At 39.9% G+C, this 18948-nt stretch overlaps 1 protein-coding gene across 6 annotated transcripts in view; it reads left to right on the top strand.

The window, feature by feature from the left end:
• The window catches only part of ZNF567 (zinc finger protein 567), a 28500-nt gene extending 10898 nt beyond the window's left edge, over positions 1-17602 (top strand). For 5 of the 6 annotated variants that reach the window (XM_021097128.2, XM_021097130.2, XM_021097129.2 and 2 more), the window contains 3 exons: positions 10646-10772; positions 11046-11132; positions 15254-17602. In XM_021097128.2, the coding sequence (XP_020952787.1) occupies positions 10646-10772; positions 11046-11132; positions 15254-16974 (1935 nt within the window). In that variant the 3' untranslated portion in view covers positions 16975-17602. Of the gene's footprint in view, positions 1-10645; positions 10773-11045; positions 11363-14322 lie in introns of all 6 variants that reach the window. The other variant, XM_084960673.1, reaches the window with a different exon arrangement.
• The last annotated feature ends 1346 nt before the right edge of the window (positions 17603-18948 follow it).

Genomic DNA, 18948 nt, shown 5'->3' with positions numbered 1-18948 from the left:
CTGTTTTTCCTTTCCTTCTTCTCTTGTTCTTTTCTGCCTAGAGAAGTTCCTTTAGTATTTGTTGTAAGGCTGGTTTAGTGTTGCTGAATTCTCTCAGCTTTTGCTTATCTGTGAAGGTTTTGATTTCTCCTTCAAATCTGAATGAGAGCCTTGCTGGGTAGAGTAATCTTGGTTGGAGGTTTTTTCCTTTCATCACGTTGAGTATATCATGCCACTCCCTTCTGGCCTGCAGAGTTTCTGTTGAAAAATCTGCTGATAGCCTTATTGGAGTTCCCTTGTATGTTATTTGTTTCTTTTCCCTAGCTGCTTTCAGGATTTTCTCTTTGTCTTTAATTTTGGTCAGTTTGATTAATATGTGTCTCAGGGTGTTCCTCCTTGGGTTTATTTTATATGGTACTCATTGTGCTTCCTGGATTTGAGTGAGTGATTCCTTCCCCATGTTAGGGAAGTTTTCAGCTACTATCTCTTGGAATATTTTTTCTGTTGCCTTCTCTCTCTCTTCTCCTTCTGGCACCCCTATAATACGGATGTTGGTGCATTTCACGTTGTCCCAGAGTTCTCTGAGACTCTCTTCATTTGTTTTCAATCTTTTTTCTCTTTTCTGTTCTGCATCCGTAATTTCCACTAATCTGTCCTCCACCTCGCTTATTCGTTCTTCTGCCTCCTGTGTTCTGCTGTTAGCTTCTTCTAGTGCGTTTTTTATTTCAGTTATTGTATTTTGCATCTCTTCTTGTTTAAGTTTTATAGCTTGTATCTCTTTGGTCAGTGTTTCCTGTAAGTTATCCATCTTTGCCCCTATTTTATTTCCAATGTGTTGCATCATCTTCAGCATCAACAGTCTAAAGTCTTTTTCCTGGAGGCTGAGAATCTCCTCATGGCTTAGCTGTTTTTCTGGGGTTTTTCCTTTCTCCCTCATCTGAGTTATAGTTCTCTGTCTTTTCATTTTTATAGGTTTTTGGTGTGGTGACCTTTTTACAGATAATAGAGTTTGTAGCCTCTCTTACTTCTGATGTCTGCCCCCCTGTGGCTGAAGTCATTATGGGGGCTTGGTGTAGGCTTCCTGATGGGAGGGGCTGATGCCTGCCCACTGGTAGGTGGAGCCGATTCTAATCCCTCTGGTGGGTGGGGCTTAGTCTCTGGATGGGATTAGGGGCTGCTGTGTGCCTGAGGGGTCTTTAGGTAGCCTGTTTACTGAGGGGCGGGGCTGTGATCCCACCTGGATTGTTGTTTGCCCTGGGGCTGCTCAGCACTGACTGACGAGTGGGGCCAGATTTTCCCAAAATGGCCCCCTCCAGAGAAAGGCATGGCTGCTGAATATTCCCTAGAGCTTTGCTTTCAATGTCCTTCCCTCACAACAAGCCACATTCACCCCTGTTTTCCCAGGATGTCCTCCAAGAACTGTGGTCAGGTTTGACCCAGATTCCCGCAGAGACTTTGCTTTGCCCTGGGACCCAGTGCACGTGAAAATCTGTGCGCCTGTCAAGAATGGGGTCTCTGTTTCCCCCAGTCCCTTGGAGCTCCTGTGCACAAGCCCCACTGGCCTTCAATGCCAGATGCTTCGGGGCTCTTCCTCCCTGTGCCAGATCCCCACATGTGAGAGTCTGATATGTGGCTCAGAACTCTCACTCCTGTAGGTGAGTCTCTGTGAACCAGTTAGTTCCAGTCTGTGGAGCTTCCCACCCAGGAGGTATGGGGTTGTTTATATCGCAGAATCGCCCCTCCTACCTCTTGATGTGGCCTCCTCTTTTTCTTCTTTAGTAGGGTATCTTTTTTAAGGTTTCCAGTCCATTTTGGTGAAGAGTGCTCAGTCTTTAGTTGTAAATTTTATTGTTTTTAGGGGAGAAGTTGATCTCCAGTCCTTCTATTCTGCCATCTTAATCCCGTCCTCTGCATCCTGTTTTAAGATCTCTATCTTAACTAAACTTAGTGAGTACTTTGAAGAGGCCATAGACACAAGAATTTGGCATTTACAAACCTTGTTTGTAGACTGGTGCTTATCTTCAAAGTGTTAAAGGCAGGGAGATAGTGTAAGTAAATGTAAACCAACTTAATTAAACTAGCTATCACTTAAAAGCTTTTAAAATCAAAGACAAAGCTCACAGCTAGGTTTTTTGGATAATATATGTCTAACTTCTATGAACCTCATTAAAATCCTAACTCTAAAGTTTACTATATAACTAGTTAATAGATAAACACTATGTTTTAACTAAGTTGGATTTAAATAGGGGAAAAGTCCTTCAGGATGAAATTCTTTTTTTTTTTTTTTTTTTTTTTGTCTTTTTGCTATTTCTTGGGCTGCTCCTGTGGCATATGGAGGTTCCCAGGCTAGGGGTCGAATCGGAGCTATAGCCTCCGGCCTATGCCAGAGCCACAGCAACGTGGGATCTGAGCTGCGTCTGCAGCCTACACCACAGCTCATGGCAATGCCGGATCATTAACCCACAGAGCAAGGGCAGGGACCGAACCCACAACCTCATGGTGCCTAGTCGGATTCGTTAACCACTGCGCCAGGATGGGAACTCCCCAGAAATTCTTATTATATTATTGTTGTAACTTTGTTAAATCACAAATTGCACCACAGGAAAATAAGAATGGAAAATAAGAATAATAAGTAAATAATCAGGAAAGACTGAGGCAAACTGAATAGCAAGTGAATAACAGAAAAGACTAAGTTATCCATGGAACAATCCCCACTCAGCAACACAAAATGGAAATTATTTCCTGGGAAATTTAGTTTTCCACCTATGTCAGCAGGTGAGCCTTATTGTCTTCTGGGGCCTGTCCTTGGAATTATGCTGTACAGGCAGGCATCCCCTTGTTTAGGAACCTGCCCTCAGAATTGTACCAATCAGACAGGTCCCTTTTCCTGATTAGGAGCTTGTCCTCAGAACTGTACCGTTCAGGCAGGCCTCTTTTTCTGATTAGGAGCCTGCCTTCGGAATTGCACCGTTCAGGCAAACTCCCTTCCTTGGCTCCATCTATCTTCTCGGCTCCCCACAGCTTCTAGGAAGTAAGCTAGGGCAGTCATAAAGCTTGCATTGTACTATTTTTGCAGAGCTCACCATTCTCTGCTGTCAGCTGGCCAGTGCTTGAAAACATAGATTTAATATATATTTTACATTTTTTTTAGTTGTTCGTGGCAGAAATTTTCCAATGCAGTTAATTTTCATAGAGGTAGATGTGAGTATTGTTTTGTTTTATTGTATGGTTAGGTTGGCTGAAGTCAGACTCAAACTTCAGACTCTTTGATTGGTAACAGCTTGAATCCCTGACTTAACTTCTTTTATCTTTAGCCAGGGTGCTTGGATTCTGGCCCATGCATGCCTTTCTGAGGTATCAGTTAAAGGTGTGGATAAAGTTTATTCAAAATCCTTGTCTCCCCACCCCCAGCTTGCTTGCTTGCTTTCTTTTTTTTTTTTTTTTTTTTTGTGTGTGTAGCTGCCAGCCTACACAAGAGCCACAGCAACTCGGGATCCAAGCCGCATCTGCGGCCTACACCACAGCTCACGGCAACACCGGATTGTTAACCCACTAAGCAAGGGCAGGGATCGAACCCTCAACCTTATGGTTCCTAGTCGGATTCGTTAACCACTGCACCATGACAGGAACTCCCCTCAGCTTTCATTTTTGAAGGATTTCCCTATTTCCTTTCTAGTTGCTGCTGTTGTCTCGAACTCTTGTCTTTTGTTTTTTCAAGCCAGTGAGACATGGATTTCCGCCTTAATTTTATTTGCCATACATGATATTAGGTAATAGGAATCTACCATGTCTTTCTTTTTCCAATTTGTTTTAGAGGTGTTAGATGTTTTACATTTCCCTGGCCCTCTCAAGACATATGGAGCTCCTGGACAGGGATTAGATCTGAGCCCCAGCCACAACCTAAGCCACAACTGCAGCAACACTGGGGATTGAACCTGCAACCCAGTGCTCTCAAGACACTGCCTATCCCATTGTGCCACAGCAGGAACTCCTGCCTATAAATTTTAGAGTCAACTTATCAGTCTCCATGGAACAACCCACTTGGATTATGATTGTGCTTTCAAATACTTTATGGAATGCTTGGAGATAATTGATAGGCAAGTAGTAAGTCTTCCAAGCCATGCATCTGGTGTATCTCCATGTTTAATTAGGTCTTTTTAAATTTCTCTCAGCAGTGTTTTGTAGTTTTCAGTTTTCAGTCTTGCAAATGTTTTGTTAGTTTTAGTCTTTCATTTAATTTTCAGTTGTTAAGATATAAAAATAGAAATTTTTTTATTTTGAGTTAAGTGTCATGTAATCTTGTTAAATTTACTTATTATTTCCAGTACTTTCTACATATCTGGTTACGTCTTCTGTAAATACAGTTTGCCTTCTCCCTTGCCAGTCTCTGTGCCTTATATTTCTTTTTTATTTTTTATACATTGTCTCTAGTGTTGAATAGAATTGGTGAGAGCAGGGGGAAAACAGTCTTTCACCATTAAGTATGATATTAGGTTTAAATCTTGTGTAGTTGCATTCATCAGGTTGAAGAAATTCTGTTTCTGATATCGGGAGTTTTTAATAGAAGTAGTTGTTAAATTTTTTCTAATGCTTTTACCTCATATGAAATGATCATATGGTTTCCCAACTTTATTTTGATATTATGATGATTATATTTTTGATTATTCAGGCATTGCACCAACCTTGCATTCCAGGGATAAGCACCCTTGGTTATGATGTGTTATGCTTTTTGTATATCACCTTACACAATTCGCTAATATTTTGTTAATTTTTTAATTGGTATTCATTAGGGGTACTGGCCTGTCATTTTCTTTTAATGTCTTTTTTTTTTTTTTTTTTTTTGGTTTTGGTAACAGTGTAACATTCACCTGTTAAAATGAATAGGAAAGTATTACCCAGTCCTCTATTTTACTTTATTTTATTTTTGTTTTTTGCCTTTTTAGGGCCATTCCTGCAGCATATGGAGGTTCCCGGGCTAGGGGTTGAATCAGAACTGTAGCTGCTGGCCACAGCAACACGGGATCCAAGCCAAGTTTGCAACCTATGCCACAGCTCATGGCAACGCCAGATCCTTAACTCACTTGAGTTAGGCCAGGGATTGAACCCACAACCTCATGGTTCCTAGTTGGATTCGTTAACCACTGAGCCATGACGGGAACTCCGCAGCAGTTTTAAAAAAAAAGAATTAGTGTAGTATTGTCATTAACTCTGAAATGTTTCACTGAACTTAACCTTGAAGTCTTCCGGGCCTGGAAAAATCTTTGTGGTAACTTTTAAAATTGCAAATTCATTATCTTTAATAATTTAGGGTTTTCAGATTTTTTTCCTTTTGGCAGCTTTTTTTGTGTGTGTGGTTATTGTTTTCTTTCTTGTTTGTTTTTTGTGGGTTTTTTTTTTTTTTTTTTTTTTTTTTCTGCCTTGAGGCATATGGAGTTCCCAAGCTGAAGTTGCAACCTAAACCACAGCTGCAGCAATGCTGGGTCCTCAACCCACTGTGCCGGGCCGGGGATCGAAACTGTGTCCCAGTGCTCCTAAGGCACTGCTGATCCCATTGTGCCACATCGGGAACTCCTTGGCAGCATGTTTTTTGAGTGAAAATGTTTGTCCATTTCATCTACATCATCTAGTTTACTGACCTTAATTTGTTTATAATGGTCTCTTTCTTACCTATTTAATATCTGTAGGATGTGATACTGGCCACATGTGACATCCCTCTTTATTTATTTATTTATTTTTTTTGTCTTTTTGTTGTTGTTATTGTTGCTATCTCTTGGTTCTTGGGCCGCTCCCGCGGCATATGGAGGTTCCCAGGCTAGGGGTTGAATCGGAGCTGTAGCCACCGGCCTACGCCAGAGCCACAGCAACGCGGGATCCGAGCCGCGTCTGCAACCTACACCACAGCTCATGGCAACGCCGGATCGTTAACCCACTGAGCAAGGCCAGGGACCGAACCCGCAACCTCATGGTTCCTAGTCGGATTCGTTAACCACTGCGCCACGACGGGAACTCCCCCCTCTTTATTTTTTAATCCATCTAACTGGATATTTTAGATTTTATTGATACTTTCAAGGATTTGTTTTTTGGTTTCATTGATTTTTTTTTTCCCTATTGCCTATTTATTTTCTATTTTACTGATTTCTCCTTTGTATTATACTATTTCCTTTACTTGCATTAGGTTTAATTTGCTTTTTTTTTTTTGGTCTTTTTGCCTTTTCTAGGGCTGCTCCTGCTGCACGTGGAGGTTCCCAAGCTAGGGGTCCAGTTGCAGCTGTAGCTGCCAGCCTACACTGGAGCCACAGCAACACAGGTTCTGAGCAGCGTCTGCAACCTCCACCAAAGCTCATGGCAGCACCAGATCCCCAACCCAGTGAGCAAGGCCAGGGATTGAACCTGCAACTTCATGGTTCCTAGTCAGATTCGGTAACCACTGCACCACAAGGAGCTCCTCTAATTTACTCTTTTTAAAAAAGCATCTTAAGGAGTTCCCTTTGTGGCTCAATAGTAATGAATTCGACTAGTATCCATTAGAACATGGGTTCAAACCCTGTCCTCATTAAATGGGTTAAGGATCTGGCATTGCCATGAGCTATGGTGCAGCTCAGATCTTGTGTTGCTGTGGCTGTGGCATAGGCTGGCAGCTGCAGCTCTGATTCCTGAGATCGGAGCCCTAAAAAGGCCAAAAAAGAAAAAAAAGCATTTTAAGATAAAAGTTTAAATTATTGATATTAAATCTATCTTGTTTTCTAATATAGCATTTAGACTTACAAGTTTCACTCTTAGCCTCTTCTGACCGCGTCTTAAGAATTGATCTATTTCATAGTTTCTCCTGTGGCACAACAGGATTAATAGCACCTCTGGAGCACCAGTAAGCAGGTTCAATCCTCGGCCTGGCACAGTGGGTTAAAGGATCCAATGTTGCCCCAGCTGTGGTGTAGGTGACAACTGTGGCTAGGATCTGATCTGATCCCTGGCCCAGGAACTCCATTATGTCTTGGGGAGGCCAAAAAAGAAAAACAAAATTGATCTATTTGTATTTAGGGTTTGTTTGTTTGTTTTTGCTTTTTGTGCGGCATCTCGAAGTTCCCAGGCTAGGGGTCAAATTGGAACTGCATCCACCGGCCTACACCACAGCCACAGCAACTCAGGATCCAAGCTATGTCTTTGAGCTACACTACAGCTCACGGCAACACTGGATACTTAACCCACTGAGCGAGGCCAGGGATGGAACCCACATCCTCATGGATACTAGTCAGATTTGTTACTGCTGAGCCATGATGGGAACTCCCTAGTTTGATATATGTTATGACAGTTTTCTTTTTTACTTTTCTTTGACCCTAAATTGGTTACCTGGAAGTGTATTATTTAATTTCCAAACTTTTGGGGCTCGTCACATATGTTATTGATATCTAATTTAGTTTTTATGTGGTTAGAAAATGTACTTTGCATGGTTTGTCTTTAATCTATGGAGATTTGTTTGTGTTCTATCTTGGTACATAATCCATTTACTCTTGAAAAAAATGTGTCGTTCTCTTGTGGCACAGCAGGTTAAGGATCCAGCATTGTTGCTGTAGCAGCTTGGGTCACTCCTGTGGTGCAGGTTCAACCCCTGGCCTAGGGACTTTCAGATGCCACCAGCAAGGCCAAAAAAAAAAAGAGTTGTAAAGTTATTGAAAGTGGTGGTCCATAAATATCAAATGAGGGGAGTTCCTGTCATGGCGCAGTGGTTAACGAATCCAACTAAGAACCCTGGCCTTGCTCAGTGGGTTAACGATCCGGCGTTGCCGTGAGCTGTGGTGTAGGTCGCAGACGTGGCTCAGATCCTGCGTTGCTGTGGCTCTGGTGCAGGCCAGCAGCTACAGCTCCGATTAGACCCCTAGCCTGGGAACCTCCATATGCCAAGGGAGCGGCCCAAGAAATGGCAAAAAGACAAAAAAAAAAAAAAAGAGAGAGAGACATAAATATCAAATGAGTTAGGTGTTTTTCATTATTCTTTAGAGATTATAAATCTACAGATTTTCCTTTGGTTCTTTTAGTTACTGACAAACATTAACATCAAACCATGATTTTGGACTTTTTAAAGTATCACTTTCATTTTGTCAATTTTTACTTCATGTATTCTAAACTTGTTATTTAAGTACATAGACATTTGTAATTGTTATATTTTCCTGGTGTATTTACTCTTTTATTATCATGAAATGTTCCTCTTTGTCTATAGTAGTCATCCTCAACTTGAAATCTGTTCTTTCTGCTTTTATTGTAGCCACGAGCTTTCCCATGTTTAATGTTTTTAATGTCTTTTTCCATCCTTTTATTTTAAGCTTGCTTGTGTCTGTGGTATTTAAAGACAATGTATTTTGAGTTTTGCTTTTTTACACATTTTAATAATCTCAGGGTTTGTTTTTGTTTTTGTTTTGTCTTTTTGCCATTTCTTGGGCTACTCCCGCGGCATATGAAGGTTCCCAGGCTAGGAGTCTAAGGGAGCTGTAGCTGCCAGCCTACGCCAGAGCCACAGCAACATCGGATCTGAGCCGTGTCGTCTACCTACACCACAGCTCACAGCAACGCTGGATCATTAAATTAACCCACTGAGCAAGGGCAGGGATCAAACCCGCAACCTCATGGTTCCTAGTCGGATTCATTAACCACTGCACTACGACAGGAACTCCTCAGGGTTTTTTTTATTGGACTGTTTAGTCCAATAAAATTGGACTTAGGGCTGCCATTTTGCTCTTTGTTTTCTCATTGCTTAACCTGTTTTATTTTAATATTTTAACTATATATATTAGGTCAGTTTTAGATTCATAGCAAAATTAAGTAGAAAGTACAGAGTTTCCATTTATCCTCCACTTCCTGACACATGCATAACCTTCTCTACTACCTGTCTTGCACCAGAGTGGTACATTGTTAAAATTGATGAATCCACACTGATATATCCTTATCACCTAAAGTCCATAGTTTATGTTAGGTTCATTCTTTCTGTTGTATATTCCGTGGATTTCGACACATATATAATGATATATATCTGCCATTATAGTATTATACAGACTGATTTCACTGCCCTAAAAATCCTCTATGCTCTGCCTATTCATCCCTCCCTCTCCTTTAATCTCTGGTCATGGCAGCCACTGATCTTACTATCTCCATAGTTTTGCCTTTTCCAGAATGTCATATAGTTAGAATCATATGTTACGTAGCCTTTTCACATTCGCTTCTTACCCTTAGTAATATGCATTTAAGAGTCCTCCTATCCTGATTTTGTTCATTTGTTCCTACATCCTGTTTTATTTTGTGTCAGTCAGTACATTTCGTAATTCCTTTTCCTTTCTCTCAAATTTGTAGTTACATCAATTTGCACATTTTTTTTTCTGCTTGTTTTAGGGATTGTAATATACATCTTTAACTTAACATGGTTTACTTAGAGATAATACTGAAATACTTAAAGGAGGTAGATTCCCATTATATTCATGTACATTTACTCTTAGTAAAATAGTTGATATATATTTATACTTAGACTTGGGGGCTTACTTTCTGCAGTTCTCTTTATTACAGGGTTTTATCCCTTATACTTCCTACTGCTTTGTTAAGCCCCAACTTCTGACATCTCAGTCCAGTAAGGCTTCAGTTTTTCTGTTTAAGCTATGAGCAGGTTGTGGGGTGTGGTTAATCAAAAATGCAGGAATCTCCAAATCTCACAAAATGTACATCTGTTTTTCCAAACTTTGTGTGTGTGTATGTGTGTGTGTGTGTGTGTGTGTGTGTGTGTTTCTGTCTGCTTTTTGCTAAGCCTCTTGTGATCTCTCTTAATAGTTGCTTAGTTTAACTATCAACTTGGAGTTCTGACAGAGTTTATATTCAGATTTTGGGTCTCATTCTTTCTGTAGTTCTTTCATTCTAGAGCTTTTTGCCAAATCTCCAGCTCATCTGCCAGCCCTCAGTTCTATCTTCTGTCTCCTTTGAGAAAGTAGACTGGTTTTCTGCCTGAAGAGCTATGGGCTTTGGGGAACTTTTATGCAAAAAAGCTACAAATTGAGCAGTTCTTATTCATTACTGTCCTTTAAGGATAATGTTTCCTCCAATTTTTGCTTGCTGTGGTGTCTTTCCAGTGCCTTCTGTTGGTTATTTATCATGTATTGTATATGGATTTTTAAATTATCACCTGAGGGATTTTTTTCTTGACCAGTTCACTGTTATTGCTAGATGCCAGAAGTCACTGCTATGCATTTTAAAACCATATTCTTCCTGTGTAACAGGAATTTACCTCCACAGTGAAGCCTGAAAATGTGTTCTACCTTTGTAAATACACTGTATCTTTGCATACTTCCATTGTAGTATGCATAAGATCTTGTAGATTTATGTGGATTCATACTTTCTTGAAGGTGTATATTCCATACATATTTTTGAGGCTGTAACTTCATTTGAACAGGAACAGTGTTTTGTATGTCTTGTAAAACTAATGCAATTTTGGGGTACAAAGTGCACAGTAAACATATTTAGAATTGAGTTATTATACCTTGATTTTTGTTTTCCTTACAGTGTAAATCACAAAATAAGAAAAATGGTAGACTTTCTTTGTACATTTTCATATGAATGCCACAAAGAAACAGGATCAAAACTAATCTCCACTATCTAGTCAACTTGTTCTGATCACAGTTCCAAACCATTGCAGGAATCAGTGTCATTCAAAGATGTGACTGTGGACTTTACTCAGGAGGAGTGGCAGCACCTGGATCCTGCTCAGAAGACGCTGTACATGGATGTGATGTTGGAAAACTATTGCCACCTTGTTTCTGTGGGTAAGAAAAACTCTCTTTGAAACTTTCAGTAGCATGCATTTCCTTTTAAAGTAGCCTAAAATATGTGTAATCTTGAATTTTAGAGATAAGAGGTTATGAGTTCTTTTTTGGTTGACAGAAAAGATGATTTGTGTCTTCAGTTGCCTAGAAAAAGGTGTTCAATTTACTGTTAAGCAAAGGAGTATCTTAATTTGCAGTACTAAAAATCTACCTTACTGGTTTTTCAAATGTATTGAAGCCTTAGCAACTTAATCCAAATCTTCCCTTAATTAGGGTGTCACATGACCAAGCCTGACGTGATCCTCAAATTGGAACGAGGAGAAGAGCCATGGACATCATTTACAGGCCATACCTGCTTAGGTGAGTTTTTGACTCTCAGGCAGATGAAATCTAGTGTAAAATAAATTTTAAAGTGGTCACATGATGGGTGACACCTTTGAAAACCCACTGCATATGGAAGTTCCCAGCCTAGGGGTCAGATCAGAGCTATAGCTGCCGGCCTACACCACAGCCAGAGCAACACAGACTCTGAGCTGCATCTGCGAACCTACACCACAGCGCACGGCAAAGCTGGATCCTTAACCCACTGAGTGAGGCCAGGGATCGAACCCACATCCTCATGGATACTAGTTGGATTTGTTTCCACTGAGCCACGACAGGAACTCTTGTTAGTATCTTTTTAAAGGCTCCTGACCTTTGAAATGACCATTGTGCCTGCAAAAAACTTAAACCAAATTTTCAAATAGTCACTCTCCCTACATAATAGACTTTCCTAGTTTGCTAGGGAAAGTCTAGATACTAGGCTCAGCAGAAATGAATCTGACTGGCACCCATGAGTACACAGATTTGATCCCTGGCCTCACTCAGTGGGTTAAGGGTCCGTGTTGCTGCAAGCTGTGGTGTAGGTCGCAGATGCAGCATGGATCTGGCATTGCTATGGCTGTGATGTAGGCCAATGGCTACAGCTCCGACTTAACCCCTAGCCTGGGAATTTCCATATGCTGCAGGTGTGGCCTTAAAAAGACAGAAAAAGAAAAAAAAGATAATGGCCACTCTCAACCCAATCAAAATGTACTATAAGCTTTCCCTCTTTTAGATCTTTTTTTTCAATTTGTGTCCTTTCCTAGTGTTCTCAGACCCTTATCTCCTTGCCATTGTATAGATTTCTTTTAGGCATTCTTAAATCAATCTTTAAGAAAGAATGAAATCTTAGTTAATATTTCTCTTCTTGTTACTTTCTTTTTTTTTCCTTCCTATTATTTCAGATGTATTTTCTATGTTCTCTAAGTTCTCATTTTCCCCACAAATCTAGTTATTAATTTTATTTTATTTTTTTGCTTTTTTGGAGCTGCACCCCCGGCATATGGAGGTTTCCAGGCGAGGGGTCTAATTGAAGCTATAGCTGCTAGCCTACACCAGAGCCACAGCAATGCAGGATCCAAGCCACATCTACAACCTACACCACAGCTCATGGCAACGCCGGATCCTTAACCCACTGAGCAAGGCCAGGGATCGAACTCGCAACCTCATGGTTCGTAGTCAAATTCATTTGTGCTGCGCCACCATGGGAACTCCTAGCTATTAATTTTAAAACTCTCTTGCCGGAGTTCCCGTCGTGGCACAGTGGTTAATGAATCCAACTAGGCACCATGAGGTTTTGGGTTCGGTCCCTGCCCTTGCTCAGTGGGTTAACGATCCGGCGTTGCCGTGAGCTGTGGTGTAGGTTGCAGACTCGGCTCGGATCCTGCGTTGCTGTGGCTCTGGTATAGTCCGGGGGCTACAGCTCCAATTCAACCCCTAGCCTGGGAACCTCCATATGTCGCAGGAGCGGCCCAAAGAAATAGCAAAAAGACAAAAATAAATAAATAAATTAATTAATTAATTAAACTCACTTGCCTTAGCCCAGACTGATAATTTTACAGTTACCATTTTCTTCCATTGAACTTTTCACAATTCATTTTCTGTTGCTGATCAGCTTTCCTGAAATTCACTCTTAGTTTGGGTAAAACACTAACTTGTTCTTATCCTGATTGTCTGAGTGATTATTTCCAACTTGGTCTGTTTTCTTTACTACTCTGGCCATTACTGCCTGGAACAGTGCCTCATACATAATAGTCACATAAATCATGGTATCATGGAGTGCTAACATTTTCTTGAAGATTCTCAAGATATGATTAGAAATAAGACTGGGCGTTCCCGTCGTGGCTCAGTGGTTAACAAATCCAACTAGGAACCATGAGGTTGCAGGTTCGATCCCTGGCCTCGTTCCATGGGTTCAAGGATCCAGCGTTGCTGTGGGCTGTGGTATAGGTTGTAGATGCAGCTTGGATCCCAAGTTGCCGTGGCTCTGGTATAGGCCAGTGGCTACAGCTCCAGTTAGACCCCTAGCCTGGGAACCTCCACATTCCTAAGGTGCAGCCGTAGAAAAGGCAAAAAGACCAAAAATAAGAAAAAAGAAAGAAAGAAGACTGGAGGACAAGTCAACTGATTAAAAGAACATGAGTTCAGCATTGTGATTAGGAATAGGTGAGCTATTTACAGGGCAATAAATATTAGGCCTTACTTGTTATGGATCAGGTTTTTCAGATATGTCTACAAGCCTGAACACTTGTTTGAATATAAAAATGAATAAAGATGATGCAAAGTTTCGTTTTCAGGAGAAATTCCTTGTATGTTAGTATAGGGGATAACAGACTAAAGGAAGAAATAGAATTTTTTTTTTCTTGGCTTTTAGGGCCACACCTGTGGCATGTGGAGGTTCCCAGGCTAGGGTTTGAATCAGAGCTGCAGCTGCTGGCCTACGCCATGGCTACAGCAATGCAGGATCTGAGTCTGTGTCCTACACCACTGCTCACAACAATGCCAGATCCTTAACCCAGTGAACAAGGCCAGGGATCAAACCTGCATCCTCATAGATCCTAGTCAAATTCGTTTCTGCTGCACCATGATAGGAACTCCAGATTTTTGAGCCTAGATTAAACATTATTGTTCCACTAGGTATGGATGATTACAAAGTGACTAAGTCAAATATAGTTATAAATTTATAAGAGAAAAAAAGGTTAAAGTTAATGCATGATCTAACACCAGAATAAATAACCTTTCTGGTCCACCATATGGAAAATGAGTTAAGGAATGTTGCTGAACTGGAGAAAGACTTGAATTTGTCTTTCTTTAAACCTCAAAAAAAAAAAAAGTAGCAACTGAAAAAAGGAATAGTTATAATTAGTGGTCATGAGGGTTTTGTTATTAGATAGTTCTGAAAGAATTGATAGTAACAGCAGTTTGAATATACCGGTGAACATATTCCTAGTCATTTATTTATTTATTTATTTACTTATTTACTTACTTACTTACTTACTTACTTACTTTACTTACTTTACTTACTTACTTACTTACCTACCTACCTACCGCATGTGGAGGTTCCCAGACTAGGGGTCGAATCAGAGCTGGAGCTGCTGGCCTACACCACTGCCACAGCAACGCCAGATCCAAACCATATCTGCGACCTACAACATAGCTCACAGCAACGCCGGATCCTTAACCCACTGAGTGAGGCCAGGGATCGAAACTTCATCCTCATGGATGCTAGTCAGATTTGTTTCTGCCAAGCCACGACAGGAACACCACTCCTAGCCTGTTTTAAAGTTCCTGTTGGAAGTGTTTTCCTACTACTTCCCTCATAAGAGAAAATGATCTCCAGCTACATGGAGGATTAGAGCCTAAACTATAGGATTTTTTTCTAAACACTGGGAAAGTAGCTGATGCTTGGAAAGTTCTATTAGTCACTGATGTTTAAGTGGAAGATGGTGCAACAACTGGAATTGTTTTACCTCACAGAGTAGGGATGAATATGAAAATCAGGCTTCAGAAGTTCCCTGGTGGCTCAGTGGGTTAAGAATCTGGCGTTGTCACTGTTGTGACTAGGGTTGTGTGCTTTTGTTTCATTTCCTGGTCCAGGAACTTCCATATGCTGTGGGTGCAGCCAAAAAAGCATACACACACACACACACACACACACACACACACACACACACACAGAGAGATCTGTGTCCTCCAAAAGCCTTCCTCTAAAATTTTCCCTGAATAAACTTCTCTGCTGATTTTTCTGATTGATCTTACCACATCCAAGTATAATGATCTTGCTAGGTTCATTTCATTGCCTCTGAATCCAAGCATGAATTCTTTTCCAAGCATGAATTTCTCTTCCACTGTTCTTTTGTCTTCTCCTTAGTGCTTCTTGTATTTGTTTCACTTTCCATATGAAGTTCTGGTGCGAAGTGCAGTCGTTATTAGCTTTCATTACTTATTTTTTATCTTCCACACTGAAGCAGAGTTACTAATTTAGGTTCTGTGTCTTTTCCCAGGCAAGGGATAATTTGTCTTTAGTCTTTTTGGCCTCCTATACTAGGCCCTATTACAGTTCTTTTCCATAGCAAATGTGTTAAGATTCACAAATTGTTATTAATTATATTCTTTTCTAGAAGAAAACTGGAAAGCCGAAGACTTTTTAGTGAAATTCAAAGAACAACAAAATAAGTACCCTAGATCAGTTTTATTAATCAACCACAAAAAACTGATTAAGGATAACAATAATGCATTCGAAAAGACATTTACTTTAAGCAAAAACCCTACTAATTCAAAAAATCTACCTCCTGAATATGGCACTCATGGAAAGATTTTTAACAATATTTCAGAATTAATCATCAATAATCTAAGTCCTACCAAAAAGAGACTTAGTGAGTACAATGGATATGGGAAGTCACTCCTCAATACTAAGCCAGAAACAGCTCGCTTTGGAGTCAAATCCCCTAATCAGCATGACAGAGCTGTCAGTCATAATGAAAAGCTTATGCAGTATCATAAGATGGAAACTCCAGCACAGTCATATGGATATAATGACTATGAAAGATCCTTCCTTAAAAAAGGAGGCTTGATTACACATAATAGAACTTACAGAAGGGAAAACCCATCTGAATATAATAAAAAGAGAAGAGCAACCAATATTGAAAAAAAGCATACATGTACTGAATGTGGGAAGTCATTCTGTAGGAAATCAGTATTGATTCTGCATCAGGGAATTCACACAGAGGAAAAACCCTACCAATGTCATCAATGTGGAAATTCATTTAGAAGAAAATCATATCTCATTGATCATCAGAGAACTCACACAGGAGAGAAACCCTTTGTTTGTAATGAATGTGGTAAGTCCTTCCGCCTAAAGACAGCCCTCACTGATCATCAGAGAACACATACAGGGGAGAAATCATATGAATGTCCACAGTGTAGGAATGCCTTCAGACTGAAGTCACACCTCATTCGTCATCAGAGAACTCATACAGGAGAGAAACCATATGAGTGTAACGACTGTGGGAAATCTTTCCGCCAGAAGACAACACTCTCCCTACATCAGAGAATTCATACAGGAGAGAAACCTTATATTTGTAAAGAATGTGGTAAGTCCTTTCATCAGAAGGCAAACCTTACTGTGCATCAGAGAACTCATACAGGGGAAAAGCCCTATATTTGTAATGAATGTGGAAAATCCTTCTCCCAGAAGACAACCCTTGCTCTTCATGAAAAGACTCATAACGAAGAGAAACCGTATATTTGCAATGAATGTGGAAAATCCTTCCGCCAGAAAACAACCCTTGTGGCACATCAGAGAACACATACAGGGGAAAAATCCTATGAATGTCCTCACTGTGGGAAGGCCTTTAGAATGAAGTCATACCTCATTGATCATCACAGAACTCACACAGGAGAGAAACCATATGAATGTAGTGAATGTGGGAAATCCTTCAGTCAGAAGACAAATCTCAATCTACATCAGAGAATTCATACAGGAGAGAAACCCTATATTTGTAATGAGTGTGGGAAGTCCTTTCGCCAGAAAGCAACACTCACTGTGCATCAGAAAATACATACAGGGCAGAAATCCTATGAATGCCCTCAGTGTGGGAAAGCCTTTAGCAGGAAATCATATCTCATTCATCATCAAAGAACTCATACAGGAGAAAAACCATACAAGTGTAACGAATGTGGGAAGTGCTTCCGCCAGAAAACAAATCTCATTGTACATCAGAGAACTCACACAGGGGAGAAACCTTATATTTGTAATGAGTGTGGTAAGTCCTTCAGTTATAAGAGAAACCTCATTGTCCATCAGAGAACTCACAAGGGAGAAAACATGGAAATGCAGTAATAAATGATGTAATTTCTTTGTGATGCCTTTTTAAGTTATTCTGAAATTTTATTTTTTTAAAAAAGCATGCTTAAACATGTAATTTTAAAATGTAATAATAATTATTAAAGTACTATACCACATAGCTATTACCTACTGTTTACTAGCATATGAAATGGGTATGATTATTGAAAATAAATGCTATCAGCAATGAAGCTAATTTTTAAAGTTTTGAAGTTCTCCTGCTGACTCAATTTATTTTTTTAAATGCTTATATTAATACATGCAGAGGCAAGATACAAATTAATATAAGCATCGGTTTCCATAAGAGGAAGAAAATAAGTATATTTCTCATTGCACTCTGTAGAATAAAAGGTACTTGTTACTTCCCCAAAGATTACCACTTCCCTGGCTTTTAACATAAAGTAGTTTTTGCATGTCTTTAAACTTTATATATATTTTGTGATACCTTATAGATTCTTTTGTGTCTCGTTTCACTCAACATTTTTAAGATACATTATTGCATGTGGCAGTAGTGTATTCATTTTCATTCTGTATACTATTCCATTTTAAGAATATACTACTATTTATCCTCTTGATGGATATTTGTACTTTTATAATTTTGTGTTAATAAAGATACTGCTCTAAATATTCTTGTATTCGTATAGGTGTTAGAATTTCTGTTGATTTTATACAAAGACTGGAATTACTCAGTCCAGTGGTATGTTTAAATTCTTTCAGTTTTGGTAGATACTGCCAGACATCTTTTAGACCTTTTTCAACATGAGATGATTCACTTTAGAGAGTAAAAGCTCTGTAATTCAAGTGAGAGAAAGGTCTTTAACAGTCATTCAATTGGAGAATTCCCACTGAAAATAAATCCTTATGGGAGTTCCCACTGTGGCTCAGAGGGTTAAGAACCCAACTAGGATGCAGGTTCAATCCCTGACATCACTCAGTGAGTTAAGGATCTGGCATTTCTGCAATCTGCAATGTAGGTCACAGATGTGGTTCAGATCTGTCATTGCTATGGCTGTGGCTGGCGACTGCAGCTCCACTTCAACCTGTAGCCCGAGAACTCCATATGCCATGGGTACAGCCCTTAAAAACAAACAAAAAAACCTTATAATTTATAATTGTGAGAAGGCTGTTAGTCATGACTATATTAATGTAATAAATGTAGAAAAACCTTAACTGTGGTTTAAACCATATACCAAACTAGAGAATTCATATTGAAGGGACTCCTGTAGTTTTCATGATTGTAGATGTACTGTTAGCAATAGCTTATACCTTATTCAGTATCAAAGAAGTTATACTAAAGAAAGGGTTAAGAAAGAACATAGGTGAGAGCTCCTGTTGTGCCTCAGAAACAAATCCAACTAGTATCCATAAGGATGCGAGGATTCGGGTTTGATCCTGAGCCTTGCTTAGTGGGTCGGGGATCTGGCATTGCTGTGAGCTGTGGTATATGTTGCAGGATGTGGCTCGGATCCCTAGTTGCTGTGGCTGTGGCTATGGCTGGCACCTACAGCTCCAATTCAACCCCTAGCCTGAGAACTTGCATATGCCATGGGTGCAGGCCTAGAAAGAAAGAAAGAACATAGGTGAATAAAATTTGGGAGTGCAGAAGTCTGTTCACTCTAATAGAATTATAAAAAAAATATTAAGCCTATATAAAATAAACCTTTTATACTTTGATTTATTTCACAAAGGAAATGTGGATACTTGAAAATCCCAAATGAAAAATCACTGGAGATTTTGATGTACGAAAACTGGAAATCTGCTAAAATAATACCATCTATAGCATCTTTTCTGTGAAAATACTAAGCTCAGGAATTCCCTGTTGTGGCTCAGTGGGTTAAGAAGCTGATTTAAGTCCCCACTGTGGCATAGTGGGTTAATGATCCAGCTTGTCTCTGTGGCATTGCTGATTAATCCCTGGCCCAGTGCAGTAGATTAAGGATCCAGTGTTGCTGCAGATGCAGCTCAGATTTG

The sequence above is a fragment of the Sus scrofa genome, chromosome 6, assembly GCF_054392235.1.
Source record: "Sus scrofa isolate SSC_HxYL_T2T_F1_AM1 chromosome 6, Sscrofa_HxYL_maternal_Yorkshire_Landrace_v2.0, whole genome shotgun sequence".
Classification (NCBI taxonomy): Eukaryota; Metazoa; Chordata; class Mammalia; order Artiodactyla; family Suidae; genus Sus; species Sus scrofa.
The sequence above is the reverse complement of the archived record's forward strand: the minus strand, read 5'-3'. Positions and strand labels throughout refer to the sequence as shown.